The sequence below is a fragment of the Eurosta solidaginis genome, chromosome 5, assembly GCF_040869045.1.
Source record: "Eurosta solidaginis isolate ZX-2024a chromosome 5, ASM4086904v1, whole genome shotgun sequence".
Taxonomy (NCBI): Eukaryota; Metazoa; Arthropoda; class Insecta; order Diptera; family Tephritidae; genus Eurosta; species Eurosta solidaginis.
The window spans coordinates 227,225,393-227,240,302 of record NC_090323.1 but is presented as its reverse complement, the minus strand read 5'-3'; the positions used below and the strand labels follow the sequence as shown (position 1 = coordinate 227,240,302).

Here is a 14,910-nt window from a genome sequence, read left to right as displayed (position 1 = left end):
CGGGTGATGTTTTATTTGCATAGGTTACCGAAAGAACATCCGTCGAAGCTTGACATTTCATAACACTAGACGATCAGACAACTTTAAAGAATTTAAGTTCATGCTGTCCTGTCGTTTAGATGACGCCTACGGTTGTGGAATAATGCAAAACTGTTTGGTATAAGAATCAAGGCCTTGCCGTTGTATCGGCCAATATGGTGATCATATCGATTTTCCTGATTTAAGCAGTGTCTTTCAAGCTGAGTTCGATGCTATAAAAATAGCCGTTATACTCCCAACGAGTTACATTAATATACACATGAAAATTTTAAAGATGGAAGGACTTCCACTGACTTAGTAAGACAATAATTAAAAGAGTAAAGACTTAGCTTACACAATTTGGTTGGGTATAAGAACCAGAAAGTACAGCACTCCCTAGAATATAATGAATCTGCTGTAAGCATCAAAGAGGCGTATAACAATATCTTACCTATGGCTATCGAATGAGCCATGGTTCGTTGAGGGGTTGAATTCATTATGCCTTCTCTGCAACAATATTTCAGCAGTGTAGTGAGATATAATCATAATCGAAAGAAGAGTGTGCAGGGACACATCAAAAGAGGGTGCCCTGTTTTATATTTTTTGGCTTGTGCTAATAGACGAACTTCTGCTGAACTTCGAAGACAAAAGCTTATGGTTCTCAATGCAGATGACCTAGCAATCATGGTGAAATACTGTGCGTGATGTTATACAGGGCTGTATGAGTGCGGTAAATTAGTGAGCAAAATAATCGAACGTGCCGTCAACCCTAGGAAAACGGAAGTGAGTAGTTTGATTTGAAGAGTGCGGATGGTATTTTTGGCAGGTATATATTGGACAGGAAGCTGTATTTGGAACTCAATTAGGTTGCATTGACCTGCAATAACGTGACAACGGCAAGAGCTGTGGCCTTTCGAGAAGCTCGTACTTAGGTTAACAAGGTCGTCATCAAGGTAATCCTCTATTGGGTGCTGGGATGGCGGGCATTACCAAAATATCAGTGTACATAAAAAGGACAGTGGCTGTTGTTATCAGCAGCGCTAAGCCTACCTTAGCCTAGAATATAATACTCATCTTACATCTGTGGGATATTGCGGGTAAGGCGGCTTTGGCTCGCACGTTGATCAAACGTCGTAGTACGGGACACGGGCTATATTATATGACGCACTTTTGCTTTATTACAAACTAAGTATTTAACCAAGACAGGGCGAAGAAATATTTTGTGTTGACAACTTCCCCTGGGAGGGCTTCAAGACCTACATTCCCTCGAAAGGTGCATTTAACTGGTTCCTAGATGGGAAAGTCGGTGGCGTGCTACGAGTGCGGTGCAGGTCGTAAGTTATATTACTGCAGCGTCTACAGGCGTTAGAATGCCGTTCAGTGCTAGTACAAGATATTTTAACATCTACTCCGATAGCCAAGCTGTTATAGCTGACCCCATTGTCATTTTATGTGGTAATAAAAGGGAGCTTCACGACGACCAACTAAGCTTTTCCTACCGGGGTGGGCACTACTCAACATATCCTAAGATAATCTTACCATTTATACAGTACAGAGAAGCTAACTCAAAAGAGCTAAACTTCCACTAGAAAGGTCGTTCGAATTTTTTTTAAGCTTAATCAGGAAAGCTAATATCTTTAATGGGTTCGCTGCAAGGCAATTGAATGCCATGTCAGAACCCTTTCTACAACAGATTGGCTTTGAAGGCTGTCACATGAGAGACTAAAAAGCTTTTGAGAATTAGTCCTTAAATAACAAAAGATTAATGTATCTAAATTTCCTGGTGCCGCTGAGTATAGATTTTGGTTGGAGGTTTGCTACGTAGAATCCATTTTTAGGCATGTTCGACAGATAACATAGAAAAGTTGCTCTGGTACATGTAAATGTCTTAACATTGTAAAAATGTAGCTCGAAGCTATTGTAAGTATTTTTCTCCACTATTTTAAGGATTTTACATGAAAGCATTGAACACTATAAAACATTCGGCATAAAAGCTCAAAAGCACAAATAAAAGGCTGCACAAATTGCATCTTTGCGTACTCACCGAATGATACATTGGTACGCGTCGTTGCGACTCCGGCTTCGTTGCGTGCCTCACACGTATATATTCCCACATCGCTAGGCCTAACTTTAGCTATCTTTAGCTTGGCCACATCTTCTACCACCGTAATTTCATACTTTTCCGATGCGAATAGAAGCACATCGTTGAAATACCAACTGATTTCTGGAAATGGTGAGCCTTCAATTTTACATTCAAGTTCTGTTGGTCCCTGCGGTGTACACATGACCGGACGTAGTTTTTCTGTAATACGTGGTGGTTTTATTTCCTTCTTCTTCTTACGCACCAATTTACGTTCCTGACGCTGCACTTCAGACAATGTAGTTTCCTCTTCCTTTTGTGGCATTGTTTCATCCTCGATTAATTCTTCATCGGGCAATATATCGGTACCTTCCTGTATACGTTTTTGTGTAATCAATTCAAGTTCCGGTAGCGGTTGACTATCATCCAATATAATACGTCGTGTTTCTTTCTTAACAATATTCGATGCAACTTTCATATCAATACCCTTGCGTACATCTTCAACATCGAGCTCAATCAGCTGTTCCGTTGTAATAAATTGTGGTCGTTTATCTTCAGGCTTTTTCAGTGTAATCGTCTTTTGTGAAACTTCTTGTGAAATTTCTTGTGAAATTTGTTCTGTTTCAAGATCTACAATTTCGGCTTCCAGCAATTGTGGTTGATCTTCGAATGATGCATCCTTTAGACGTTTCGTACGTTTTTTATGCGCCTTTTGTTTGGTAGTGGGCAACTCTTCGGTTGGCACGACTTTCTCTTCTGGCAGTACTTCTTCAGAAATTGCCACTTCTTTTACTTCATCAATTGGTATCTCATCTACTTGATCTTCTTCAGTGATGGGTTCAGTGAAAGGCTCAGCAATTTCTTCAGTTACTTCATCGACTGATGGGGTTGCTTTTTGCAGTTTCGGTTTCTTCTTCTTTTCCTTCTTTGCTCTTTCCTTTTCTGGTTTAGTATCATCATAAGGGATTGGTGAGATTTCGAGCTCCTTTTCTTCTGGTTGTGGTCGCACTTCAGGCAACAATTTAGGTGCTGGAACTTGTTTGATTGGCTTCTCTGGTTCTTCTTTCGGCTTTGGTGGTATTGGCTTAAGTGTTACTTCCTCTGGTTGTTCCTCGGGACGTGGCCTTCTTTTGCCAGTAGGCCATTGTTTCTCTTCAATGGGTTCCTCAACTGGTTTCTTCTTTTCGCCACGCTTCCATGGTATTTCTGGTTGCGGTTCTTTAACGATTGGTTCCTTTACAAAATCGAATTGTTCAGCTTCTTCTAGTTGTACTGGCTCTATATCTGGTATTTCTGGTAATTCTTCTTCCTTTGGCTTTTTAACTCGTCTCACTGTTTTCTTTTCTTCACGACGGAATTCTTCTTCCGGTATATGAACGTGGTGTAGTTTAACTTTTTCTAGTTTCTGTTCTTCTGGTACTTGTTCTGGTCGCTTGACGGGTTTAAGTTTGACTTCCTCAACCGTATGTTCCTGTGGTAACTCCATCTTAATCTTTTTGACAGGTTTAAGTGCCACTTCTTCCACCTTTTCCTCAATTGGAATGGGTTGAAGCTTAGGTTTGGATTGTGGGAGAATCTCTGGCTTTTCATCCACCTCTTCTACTGGTTGTTTTCTGATCTCCTCAGTTGGTAATTCCACATCTTCCATCTCCTCTTCTTCTACTTCTTCGGTAGGTTGTTCACTTTCTTCCCCTTCTTCTTGTTCCGTGGTCTTCTTTTTAGGCTTCTTCTTCTTAACACGTGTCTTAGTCACTTCCTCTATTACGTCTACAACAACTTTGGTTCGTTCTTTAGGAGATTCGATTTCAGTTTCAGTTGGCTTGGGAAGTTCCTCGGAAATAATTCCTTTCTTGACTGGCTTGAGTGTTATTTCTTCGGGTTTTTCCTGTTCTGGTTTAGGAAGCTGCTTACGTGGCACAGGCTTCAGCGTTACTTGCTCAACTTGTTGAGGCTGTTGGGGTTGAATATCCTTCTTACGTTTGATTGGCGTCTTCTCCTCCGTGACTAGTTCGTCTGGCTTAATTTCATCTTGTGTCTCTTCTTCCACAACTTCTTCGGGTTGAGTTTCTTCCTCAATATTTTCCTGCTGTGGCTTCTTAGCCTTTTTAGTTTTGCTCTTCTTTTCTTCAACCCTCTCTTCAACAGCCTCTGGAACCTGAGGTGCTTCCTCTTCCTCAATAACAACTATCTTCTTCTTAGGTTCCTTGATCTTTTTATTTTCTACTAATTCTTCTTCTTCAATCTCAACTTTCTGTATTTTGTCTTCTGTGACCTTCGGCGTAATATATTCAATTTTATCTTCCTCTTCGTACACCTTTGATTTCTTCTTAGGTTTCCTAATTTCCTTCTTTTCAGGCACTTCTCCTTCTTGTGTAACCTTAACTTCCTCATCTTCAACCATTGGTGCTACCTCTTCAGCTTCTTCCTCAAAGGTAACGCTCGGCTTTTTCTTGGGTTTCTTGGTCTTTCTTTTCTCAATTATTTCCTGTTCTTGTATTTCTTCTTTCTCTTCTTCAACAATTTTCTGTTCTTCAACCATTGGTGTTACCTCTTCAGTTTCCTCTACCAAGGTAACACCTGGCTTCTTCTTTAGCTTCTTAATCTTTGTCTTCTCAAGTATTTCCTGATCTTGTATTTCTTCTTTCTCTTCTTCAACAATTTCCTGTTCTTCAACCATTGGTGTCACCTCTTCAATTTCCTCTTCCAAGGTAACACCTGGCTTCTTCTTTGGTTTCTTAATATTTTCCTTCTCAATTATTTCTTGTTCTTGTATTTCTTCTTTCTCTTCTTCAACAATTTTCTGTTCTTCAACCATTGGTGTCACCTCTTCAGTTTCCTCTTCCAAGGTAACACCTGGCTTCTTCTTTGGTTTCTTAATCTTTTTCTTCTCAATTATTTCCTGTTCTTTTGTTTCTTCTTTCTCTGTTTCTACAATTTCCTGTTCCTCAACCTTTGTTATTACCTTTTCAGCTTCTTCCTCTTCGGTAACACGTGGTTTCTCTTTCGGTTGTCTGACCTTTTTCTTTGTAACTACCTCCTGTTCTTGTATTTCTTCTTTCTCTGCTTCTACAACTTCCTTTTCTTCAACCATTGGTGTCACCTCTTCGGTTTCCTCTTCCAAGGTAACACTTGGCTTCTTCCTTGGTTTCTTAATCTTTTTCTTCTCAATTATTTCCTGTTCTTTTGTTTCTTCTTTCTCTATTTCTACAATTTCCTGTTCTTCAACCTTCGGTGTTACCTCTTCAATTTCCTCCTCTTCGGTAACACTTGGTTTCTTTTTCGGTTTTCTGACCTTTTTCCTTGTAACTACCTCCCGTTCTTGTATTTCCTCTTTCTCTGCTTCTACAACTTCCTTCTCTTCAACCATTGGTGTCACCCCTTCGCTTTCCTCTTCCAAGGTAACATCTGGCTTCTTCTTTAGTTTCTTAATCTTTTTCTTCTCAATTATTTCCTGTTCTTTTGTTTCTTCTTTCTCTGTTTCTACTATATCAACCTTTTCACCCTTAGCTGTTACCTCTTCAAATTCCTCTTCTTCGCTAACACTTGGCTTCTTCTTTAGCTTCTTAACCTTTTTCTTTGTAATAACTTCTTGTTCTTCAATCTTTTCTTTGACTGTTTCAACAATTTCTTCTTCTACAGCCTTTGTCGTTACCTCTTCGGTTTCCACTACCTCGGTAGCACCTGGCTTTTGTTTTGGTTTTTTGACCTTTTTCTTGGTAACCACTTCGTGTTCTTGTATTTCTTCTCTCTCGGTTTCTACGACTTTCTCCTCTGCAACCTTTGGTGTTACCTCTTCAATTTCTTCTTCTTCAGTAACACTAGGTTTCTTCTTTGGTTTCTTGACTTTTTTCTTATCAGCTACCTCCTGTTCCACTACTTCTTCAGTCTGTGTTTCTTCAAATTCAATTCCTTCCTTCTTTAGAGCCTTCGATTTCTTCTTTCCACGTTCCCATGGAACAGGTTTCTCCTCTTGTTGTGCCGGTTTCGTTTCCTCCAATATATCTACAACTTCTTCTTGTACTGGCACTGCTATCTCCTCCCCCTTTTCGTCAGCCACCTTAACTGGTTTCTTTTTCTTGCCTCGTTCCCAAACCACTGGCTGCGGTTGCTCAGTTGTCTGAGCAACTTCCTCCGTTATTTCATCAACAGCTTCTTCGAAAGCTTTCGGTGGCTGCTGTGGTTGCTCTTCGACGACTTCTTCTTGCAGAGGGCGCTTATATGGCTTTAGTTGAATTTCCTCTTTGGGCTTGGGTGCTTCTTTGGGTTTCTGCCGAGGTGTAGGTTTAAGAACAACTTGTTCTACCTTTTGCTCCAACTCTTGAGGAATGATCTTACGTGCGACCTTCTTTTTAGTTTCTTCAGTAACAAGAAGTTCTTCGCATAAGAGTTCTTTCTCTACTTGCTTAACTTCAACCATTTCTTGCGGCTGTGGTTTTACGCGCTTACCACGCTCCCACATAGCGGGCTGTGGGTGTCCCGCTTGTAGCGAGGTTGGTTGTTCCACTAATTCATCGGTAACTTCTTCATATGCCTGTGTTGGTTGCTCTTTCGCCTGTTGCTCCGCAGGTTTAGCTGGTTTCTTTTTACCACGTTGCCATAAAACTGGTTGTTCTGGTTTCTCTGACTTTTCTTCTTCCGGAAGCTCATCAAGTGCCTCTTCGTATGCTTCTTTAGGTTGTTGCTCATCTACTTTGGCAAGGTGTTTTGGCTGCGGTCGCTTTGTAGGCTTGAGTTGTACCTCTTCGGCCTTTGGTGTTTCCTTAGGCTTTTGCCTAGGTATGGGTTTAAGCACCACTTGCTCCATCTTTTGCTCTTGCTCTTGTACTGCTACTTTACGCACAATCTTCTTAGCATCTGGGACAATGGTTTCTTCTTGGATAATTTGCTGTTGTTCCACCTGCTGCACTTGCTCTTGCTGCGTCAATGGTTTCCTACCACGTTCCCACAACACTGGCTGCGGCTGTTCTGTTAGCTGTGGTATTGCTTGTTCAGGTAATATATCAACAGCTTCTTCGTATGCTTTTGCAGGTTGCTCAGCAGGCTTTTCATCTATCTTTGCTGGCTTTTTCCTTCCACGTTCCCACAATACAGCCTGTGCTGCTTCAGGTTGTTGTATGTTTTTCTCTTCTTCTAACGTGTCAACTGCTTCTTCAAAACCACGCAGCGGTTGTTTGTCCGCACTTTGTGTAGGCTGTTTACGTTTCACAGTGTCAAGTTGTATTTCATCGGCCTTTTGTGGTAGCTTGGGACGCGGTTTTGGCGTTGGCTTGAGCTGAACTTGTTCTACCTTCTCTTCAGCTGGCTGTGGTATAAGTGTTTTGACTTTGCGTACGGTGCTCTTTGTGGTCTCTTCAATGTATTGTTCTTGTTCTTCTATGATTCGTTGTTGCTCTATAAATTGTTGTTCCGCAATATCTGTAGTTTGTTGAATACCGTTGATTTGTGGTTGTTCAGTAGTCGCAATCTTTCTACCACGGGCCCACATAACTGGCGTAGGTTGCTCAGTTGGTTGCATTGGCTTTGCTTTCTCGGGCAGCACATCTATCGCTTCCTCGTATGCTTTGGGCTGTGCTGCATAGTACTGAGTAGCATGTTGTGGTTGCGTTTGCGCTTGTTGAGACACTGGCTTCTTTGGTCTACCTCGATCCCACTTTGTTGGTGTGGTTTGTATGATTTTTTGTTCCTCGGTAGCTTGGCGTTGTTGCAACGACAAATTAGATGTGTCTTCAACGTGTTCCAAGTCTTGTACTTGTCTAGACTGACGCCAATCAACTGTTTTATCTTCCTTAGTTCGCTTCGTCATCTGAAGGTGTTCATACTCTTCAATGGTCATCGTTTTTGTATCTTCAACAGTTGTATATTTCTGGTGTTGCAAATTGTGTGTGAACTGCTCTTCAGTTGAAATACCTCTCTTTAGTACGGAAGTATCCTCAGTCGAGGTAAGTGGTTGCAAAGTTGGCACCTTCCTTCCTTTGCGCCAGTTTACTGCTTGCTGTTGCTCCAGAATGCGTTGTGACTCGAGTTTCTCGCGTTCTGCTACACTTAGCATACTTATATCTTCATTTGTGATATACTGCTGTTTATGGAAATCGACCACATCTTCAGATTGTTGCAGATCATCTTTGCGTAGCAAGTTTTGTATGGAGCCCTTTGAACTCTCATCAACGGTCGTGTAGATGGCATCCTGTGCTGTGCTACTCAATTCTTGTGCAGTTGTAGTTTGTGTTTGCAGATGTCGTAATTCGACTTCCTCAATTTTGAATTTCTCAATTTGATTATGCACTCGTTGTACGCTCTTCAAATGCTGACGCATTTCCTTCCAAGGAATGGTATCCTCCTTTTGATGTTTTGATATTAATTTTTCAATTTGCTCTGTCATTTCGACAATCTCAATACTCTCCATACTACGCAGACGTTGAATCTCTCTGGTACGTGAGATTTGTTCTTGTAGCACTTGCTTTGTTGTTTGTTGATCTGTAATTATCGGTTGTTCGATCGGTCGTAAGTACACTTCTTCCAAATCGAATTTCTCCAATTGTTTTTGCACACTTTCAACATGTTTCAATTTTTCACGCATTACTACCCATGGTATAGCTTCTTTTGCGGTTTTACCAGCTATAATTTGATCGAGTGTCGTGCCTATACTCAATAAGCCCTGACTACGTTGATCCTTAATCGATTTGAGTTGAACCTTAGCTGCTTCCAGTTTTGGAATTACTTTTTTCTCAACAGCAGGCGCAGGTTTGAGACTAATACTTTCTTCGGTCCATGATTTAACAGGCTCGGGTTTGTAACCGGGTAAGAATGGCTGTTTTTCTAACGAACGGCCTCGTCTCGGACGTGAAGATTTACGCCATGGTACGATATTCGAGTGTGGTTGCAGTGATTTACTGCGTGGTTTTTTAGTACGTGGACGTCCCTGATGTTGTGCATGCCCATTAACAGCCAAAAATTGGCCATATTGTGGTGCGCCGGGCGATTGTGGTTGCAATGGAGAGTCGGGTCCGCTGTCTTCCTTACCTGATGACGAAGCTTCGTCGCCGGACTCAATGGGACGTAATTGAAAAGCCGAAATGCGTCGCTCTATAAAGAGTTAAAGTGTAATTTTATAAATATATTTGAAATAAGTTATGTATATATATTTATTTTGCAAAGTATTGGGTATAAAAAACATAGTCTAAGCAGTTACGAGTATTACGGTCCGTAAAAGCGCGGTTACAGCAAACATGCGGCGCAGCAACAAATGGCAAAGCAAATATGGTTTAGTATTTATTTAGTTTTTACCTTCTCCATCTGGTTGGGTATCTATATTGTTTTTTCGATCTTAAATATTGATTAGTAGCCTTTGGTCACGGTATGCTGGAGCCCACCAGATTAAGCGTAATCATCCCGATAATCAGAAAAATGAGGAAATGGGAATGGAAACAGTAACTACTAACTATATTATATTTATTTCTTTGTATATCTCCTACTGTCTCGAAAAGACTTAACGGAATTGGATGAAAGTTTGTATACGGATAACGTGAAGCATTCTAGCTATTCTACCAAGGAGTTGCCACTCCGATCAGTGTCGGATCGTGACCTTGGTTGTGAGGGGGGGCGGGTGAGAGGGGGGGGGGGGAAATGGTATCAAAAAGTTTCATAAATTTTGTTTTATTTTTATAAAAGCCGTATTCATGTATAAATTAAATACTTTCATGGCCGCGGAGAGAGGGGGGGGGGGGGGCAGCCAGGGCAATCTTCCTTGGCCAGGAAGGTTTTTGGTGGCCCGGCAAGGCAAATCAGTATTGACAGTACTCTAACTAGGATTTCATAGATACATACATATTTTGTTGCTACAAAAATTGTTTTAAAATAGAAAATCACTTTACAAAAATCATAAGCATCCGATCAAATACTATGGGGCATAGTCATAGACGAAATAAAATGTTATTTTAAATTAGATTAACGTTTTTGAAACAATTTTATAAGCGCTATCTGTCAAAAATGCTTCAACTAACTTAAAATCACATTTTATTTCGACTTCCCAACGACTTAAGTGGTCGCCATTTCCTTCAAATCATACTACATACTACTCTAAAAAAACGGAGAAAAAGTAAAGCGTGCTTGGCTCCTTTGGAGTGCAACAAAAGAGCGTTTTTTGTTTTCCATGCCGGCTTTTGAGCAAAATTTCCGAAAATACCCGATCAGCTTTGACAAAATCTTCAGGTTATTCTAAAGAAAAAGGTTGGAAGAGGTTACACGACAAAATTCCTGAGCATGAAAATACTCAAAATCATAAAAGTTGCTTATATAGAGTGGCGCCAATATGAAATGAGAATTCGAAATGCAGGTTCAGTGGATTTTCTCTTAGCGGAAACCCTTAAAAATGAAGCAGCTCGCTGGAGAGAGATACTTCGCAGAATTCTTGGTGTTGTTTTATTTCTTGGAGAAAAAGGATTGGCATTTAGAGGGGATAATTCTTTGATCGGAAATTCAAAAAATGGAAACTTTCTTGGTATTTTGGAACTGATCAGCAATTATGACCCCCTATTAAATGAATATTTGGAGAAGGTGAGGGAATCTCAAACGAAAAAGAATCGTCTGCAAGCACATTATTTGTCTGATGGAATACAAAATGAGTTCATAGAAATCTGTGCAAGTCAAGTAATTAGAAAGAGAGAAGGCGAGAGAAAGTCCGTCAAGTATTATACAGTAATAATGGATGCAACCCCTTATTCGCCGCATATTGAGCAGACTATTTTTATATTGCGTTATTTTTTATTAGACAGGGACTCCGGAAAATGGAAAATCCATGAACGCGTCTTAGAGTTTGTCGATTGTAACGCAAGGAGAAGCTATCGCTGAGCTGATTCGCAGCACTCTAAAAAAGCATAATATTCCCCTGGATGACTGCCGTGGGCAAGGGTATGATAATGGCAGTAATATGAGCGGTCATTACAAAGGAGCGCAGAGTCATATCCTGAGAGATAACTCCCTGGCAATATTTGTACCTTGTGCTTGTCATAGTTAAAATTTATGTGCAGTGCAAGCTGCTCAATGTTGTGCAGAAGTCATAACTTTTTTCGGTATTATGCGGAAATTGTATAATATCTTTAGCGCAAGCCTTCAGAGATGGGAAATTCTCAAGGAAAAAACTAATTTCTCCTTGCACAGCATGTCACAAACACGATGGTCTGCTCGTGTGGATAGTGTGAAACCTTTTACAACTCACATTCCCCAAATATTGAATCTGAGTTCAGAAATAGTAACGAATTCGAAAGGTATTGAAGCATATATGGGGAAATTTGAGTGTATCCTCTTAGCCTTCATTTGGCTCAAATCAACCATCGAAATCTGGTACTGCAAGCTAGAAATGCCACACTGGACGTGAAAACAGAAAATATACATACGTAGCCAGATTGATGAGTTGAAGAAGTTCAGGCATCAATGGTCGATCATACTTCAAGAATGTAAGGTTCTGGCAGGGAGTATAGGAGTTGTGAATACCTTCGCAGAGAAAAGAAGGAAGATAAGAAAGCGCCAGTTCGATGAAGTACCTGGCGAATCAGCTGAGTGTGATTCCGAAACTCAATTCAAACAGCAAGTTTTTTACGTTCTTTTGGACTGCCTGATTGGTAACATGACAAGACGTTCCGGAGCCGTAAATGACATTGCGATTAATTTAGTTTTTTGTGGAAGTATCAGGATCTGACGGAAGAAGAGCTCAGAGAAAAGGCAGCGGCATTCTGCACGATTTATGGTATCGATATTTCTACGGATCTAATAGATGAAATCATTCATCTCAAAGCTCTCCACTTAGCAAATTTGGCATGTGATTCGCTGCCACCATTTTAACTTCTGAACAAATTTCATGAGCTGAAGATGGAAGTATTATTTCTGAACATCTGCAAAGCATTAAGAATATTTTGCACACTTCCAGTCAGTGTGGCTGAAGGGGAGCGTTCTTTTAGTCTATTATCTTGCGTGACAAATTTTTTACGTTCTACTATGAGCCAAAATCGCTTGACAAGCCTTGGAACATTGGCGTTGGAGTCCAGCCTTGCTCGTTTTGAGTCGATAATTTCAATATTCGCAGACCAAAAAGCACGGAAGGTTTTCCTTGGCTGATTCAAGCTCTTAAAATGTACATATTTAGAAAAAGTTAATGTAAGCAAATCAAACAATGAAATCTAACATTTAATTTATGATATGCCCCAGTAAATCTTATTTTATATGAAATAAAACACATTGAGAAATGTATGTATGTTATGTTATTTTTTTTTTACTGGATTGAGTATATTTTTCAGGGGGGCCCGTAAACGTGAACTGTCCCAGGGGCCCGGCTCAGCTCTCTGCGTCCCCCAATACTTTTTGTATTTTTTATTTGGTACTTTTATTATCACTGGGTGTGTACATTTCATACTTATATAATTTTAATAAAACAATATACTTAATAATAACAATGTAAATAAATGTTATGTTTAAAGACACAGAGTGAAAATTCCTGAAAGTGATTTTTGAGCAACAAAGTTATTATTTGATAGCTATCGATAATACAAACAAATGCTCATCTTAGATTTATTCAAAAAATACTGTATCCTTAATTATCGCCATTTGAATTTTCTTTGTCTTTATTCTTATAAAGTTGAATAGCAGCCGATAGGCTCCACCGATTTTGACAATTCGGTAAAAGTCTAGATGAGGGGTCGATTGCTAATACGCTACCAACGACGCGTATTGACCTCAGTATTAATAATCCGAAGGCGGAATCGTATTAGCAGTCGACCCCTCAACTAGACTTTTACCGACAACTCAAACACCAATTTACTTGTAATTAAAAACTCTTTAAGAGCACATTTTTTATTTCTGTGAAATAAATTTCTATTTTTAAAATTGTTGCAAAAACCGTGCAAAAAAATTGTTCTGGAGCACATTTTTGCACGCAAGGAAAAGCGCATACGCAAAATTTAACTCTCTATGACATTCCGTTGAGAAAAAAATGGCCCGCAGATATTTTCATTTCCACACCTTGGACTTAAGGATTTTCCGTACAAAATTTTATTTTTCAAATACTTTAAGTATTGAACATTTGAATAATTTTTTTCTTTGAATATTTCATTTTTGTTCTGTAAAGTATTTGAAAAATTAAATTTCTCGACCAACAAATAAAAGATGGAGAAATATTTTAAAATTTAAAAAAACAAAACATGATATTTCTGTCTCACTCTTTCGTGGTTTAAGAAACTATTTTTTTATAATTGTATTGTATTTCTCCGCCGCCTGTTCGTGATTTAAAAAAGTATAATTTAGATAGTGCAGGTCACAGGAGACCCCCGGCATACGGTGGGTCTCGAACCTATAGCAACATCATGTAGCCCCCTAATAATCTGCCACTGCCAGTATAAAATCATAAATCAAGGCCCTTTTTTCCAACCTATGAATCGTAATCAAATTAAATATGTCATACATAATTAAATATTTCAAAAACTTAATTATTCAATTTCAATAATTAATTTCATTAATTCTCTTATACTTCTAAATATTATGAGATCTTATTTAATTTGAATCTATCAATTCACCTATTTTATGAAATAATGTTTAATGAAAAAGATAAATTTTAAATGTTTTTTTTTAATATGAACTTCACAACCTTTGAAGTCATAGCAGACCCTACGGCTCTTTTTTACGCGAAGAATAGAATTGTAATTAACTGTTATGAGAGTATCGATGACTCAAAAAAGATTGAATCATTTAACTATTATAAGCATGGAGCGTGACATTGTACGTGTTATTAATATTGACGATATAATAAAATGTTTCGCTGAAAAATAGGCACGGAAACGCTACCTATGATTACAGGTAATAAATAATATAATAAACCTAATTACCTACAAGTCTTTTTTATTTATTTCTCTTTTAAATCCCTTACAAGGCGGCCTCCACATCATTGGTGCCTAGGGGCCCCACTAAACTTAAATCTGCTGCTGATATGTACCTCCGAGGAAATTTAGCCCGAGCTTCTCTTCCAATTTGCTAGGTCGTGCTACTTATTTAATTTTTCCTGCCAATTTTATGCAAACTCCGAACTGCATCTGTAAGACTGGGAAGCCATTCATTACAGAAATATACTCGGAGTATTTGGTTTCGAATGGAAACATCTTTTCTAAAGTATTTTGGCATTCATTCCCAGTTTCACTACCACCCTTGGTCCCACTTTGATACCTTCTACCTCAACCATCAATTATGCCAATTATCAATAGTTCGAGACAACAGACTCCATTCTTATTTATAAGATATTTCTACTTTTTTATTTGGTCGAAGCATACAAGATTTTGAATTTTCAATCAATTCAATTAATAAATTTATCAGTAGTCTGTGTTAAGTTAGAGCGTATTAATGTACTTTTTATGAAGGTGGAATTACCCTTGTAGAAAGATATTTTCGGTATAAAAATGTAGCTTGCAAAAATTTCAACTTTTATTTTGATGTGCTTGCGTGGTGCTCCTACCATACCGAAGATCCTGGGTTTACGCCCTGGGCAAAGCAACATCACAATTTTAGAAACAAGGTTTTTCAATTAGAAGAATATTTTCCAAGCACTCCCAGTATATTTCTGCATTGAAAAGCTCTCAGTGAAAACTCATCATGCCTTGCAGATGCCGGTCGGAGGCGGCATAAAAGAAGTAGGTCCCGTCCCGCCAATTTGTGGGAAAAATTAAAAGGAGCACGACGCAAATTGGAAGAGAAACTCAGCCTAAAATCTCTTCGGAGGTTATCGCGCCTTGACTAATATAAAATACTTCCAATCACAACGCACATCAAAATAAAAG

The 14,910-nt window shown here is 39.1% G+C and overlaps 1 protein-coding gene across 4 annotated transcripts in view; it reads right to left on the bottom strand.

The window, feature by feature from the left end:
* sls (sallimus) overlaps window positions 1-14,910 on the bottom strand; it is a 223,826-nt gene that overhangs the window by 130,568 nt on the left and 78,348 nt on the right. For 3 of the 4 annotated variants that reach the window (XM_067788666.1, XM_067788669.1, XM_067788668.1), the window contains exon 16: window positions 2,063-9,181. The exons of the other annotated variant lie outside the window; for it this stretch is intronic. In XM_067788666.1, coding sequence (XP_067644767.1) covers window positions 2,063-9,181 — 7,119 coding nt within the window. The remainder of the gene's footprint in view (window positions 1-2,062; window positions 9,182-14,910) is intronic. 4 annotated transcript variants of the gene reach the window in all.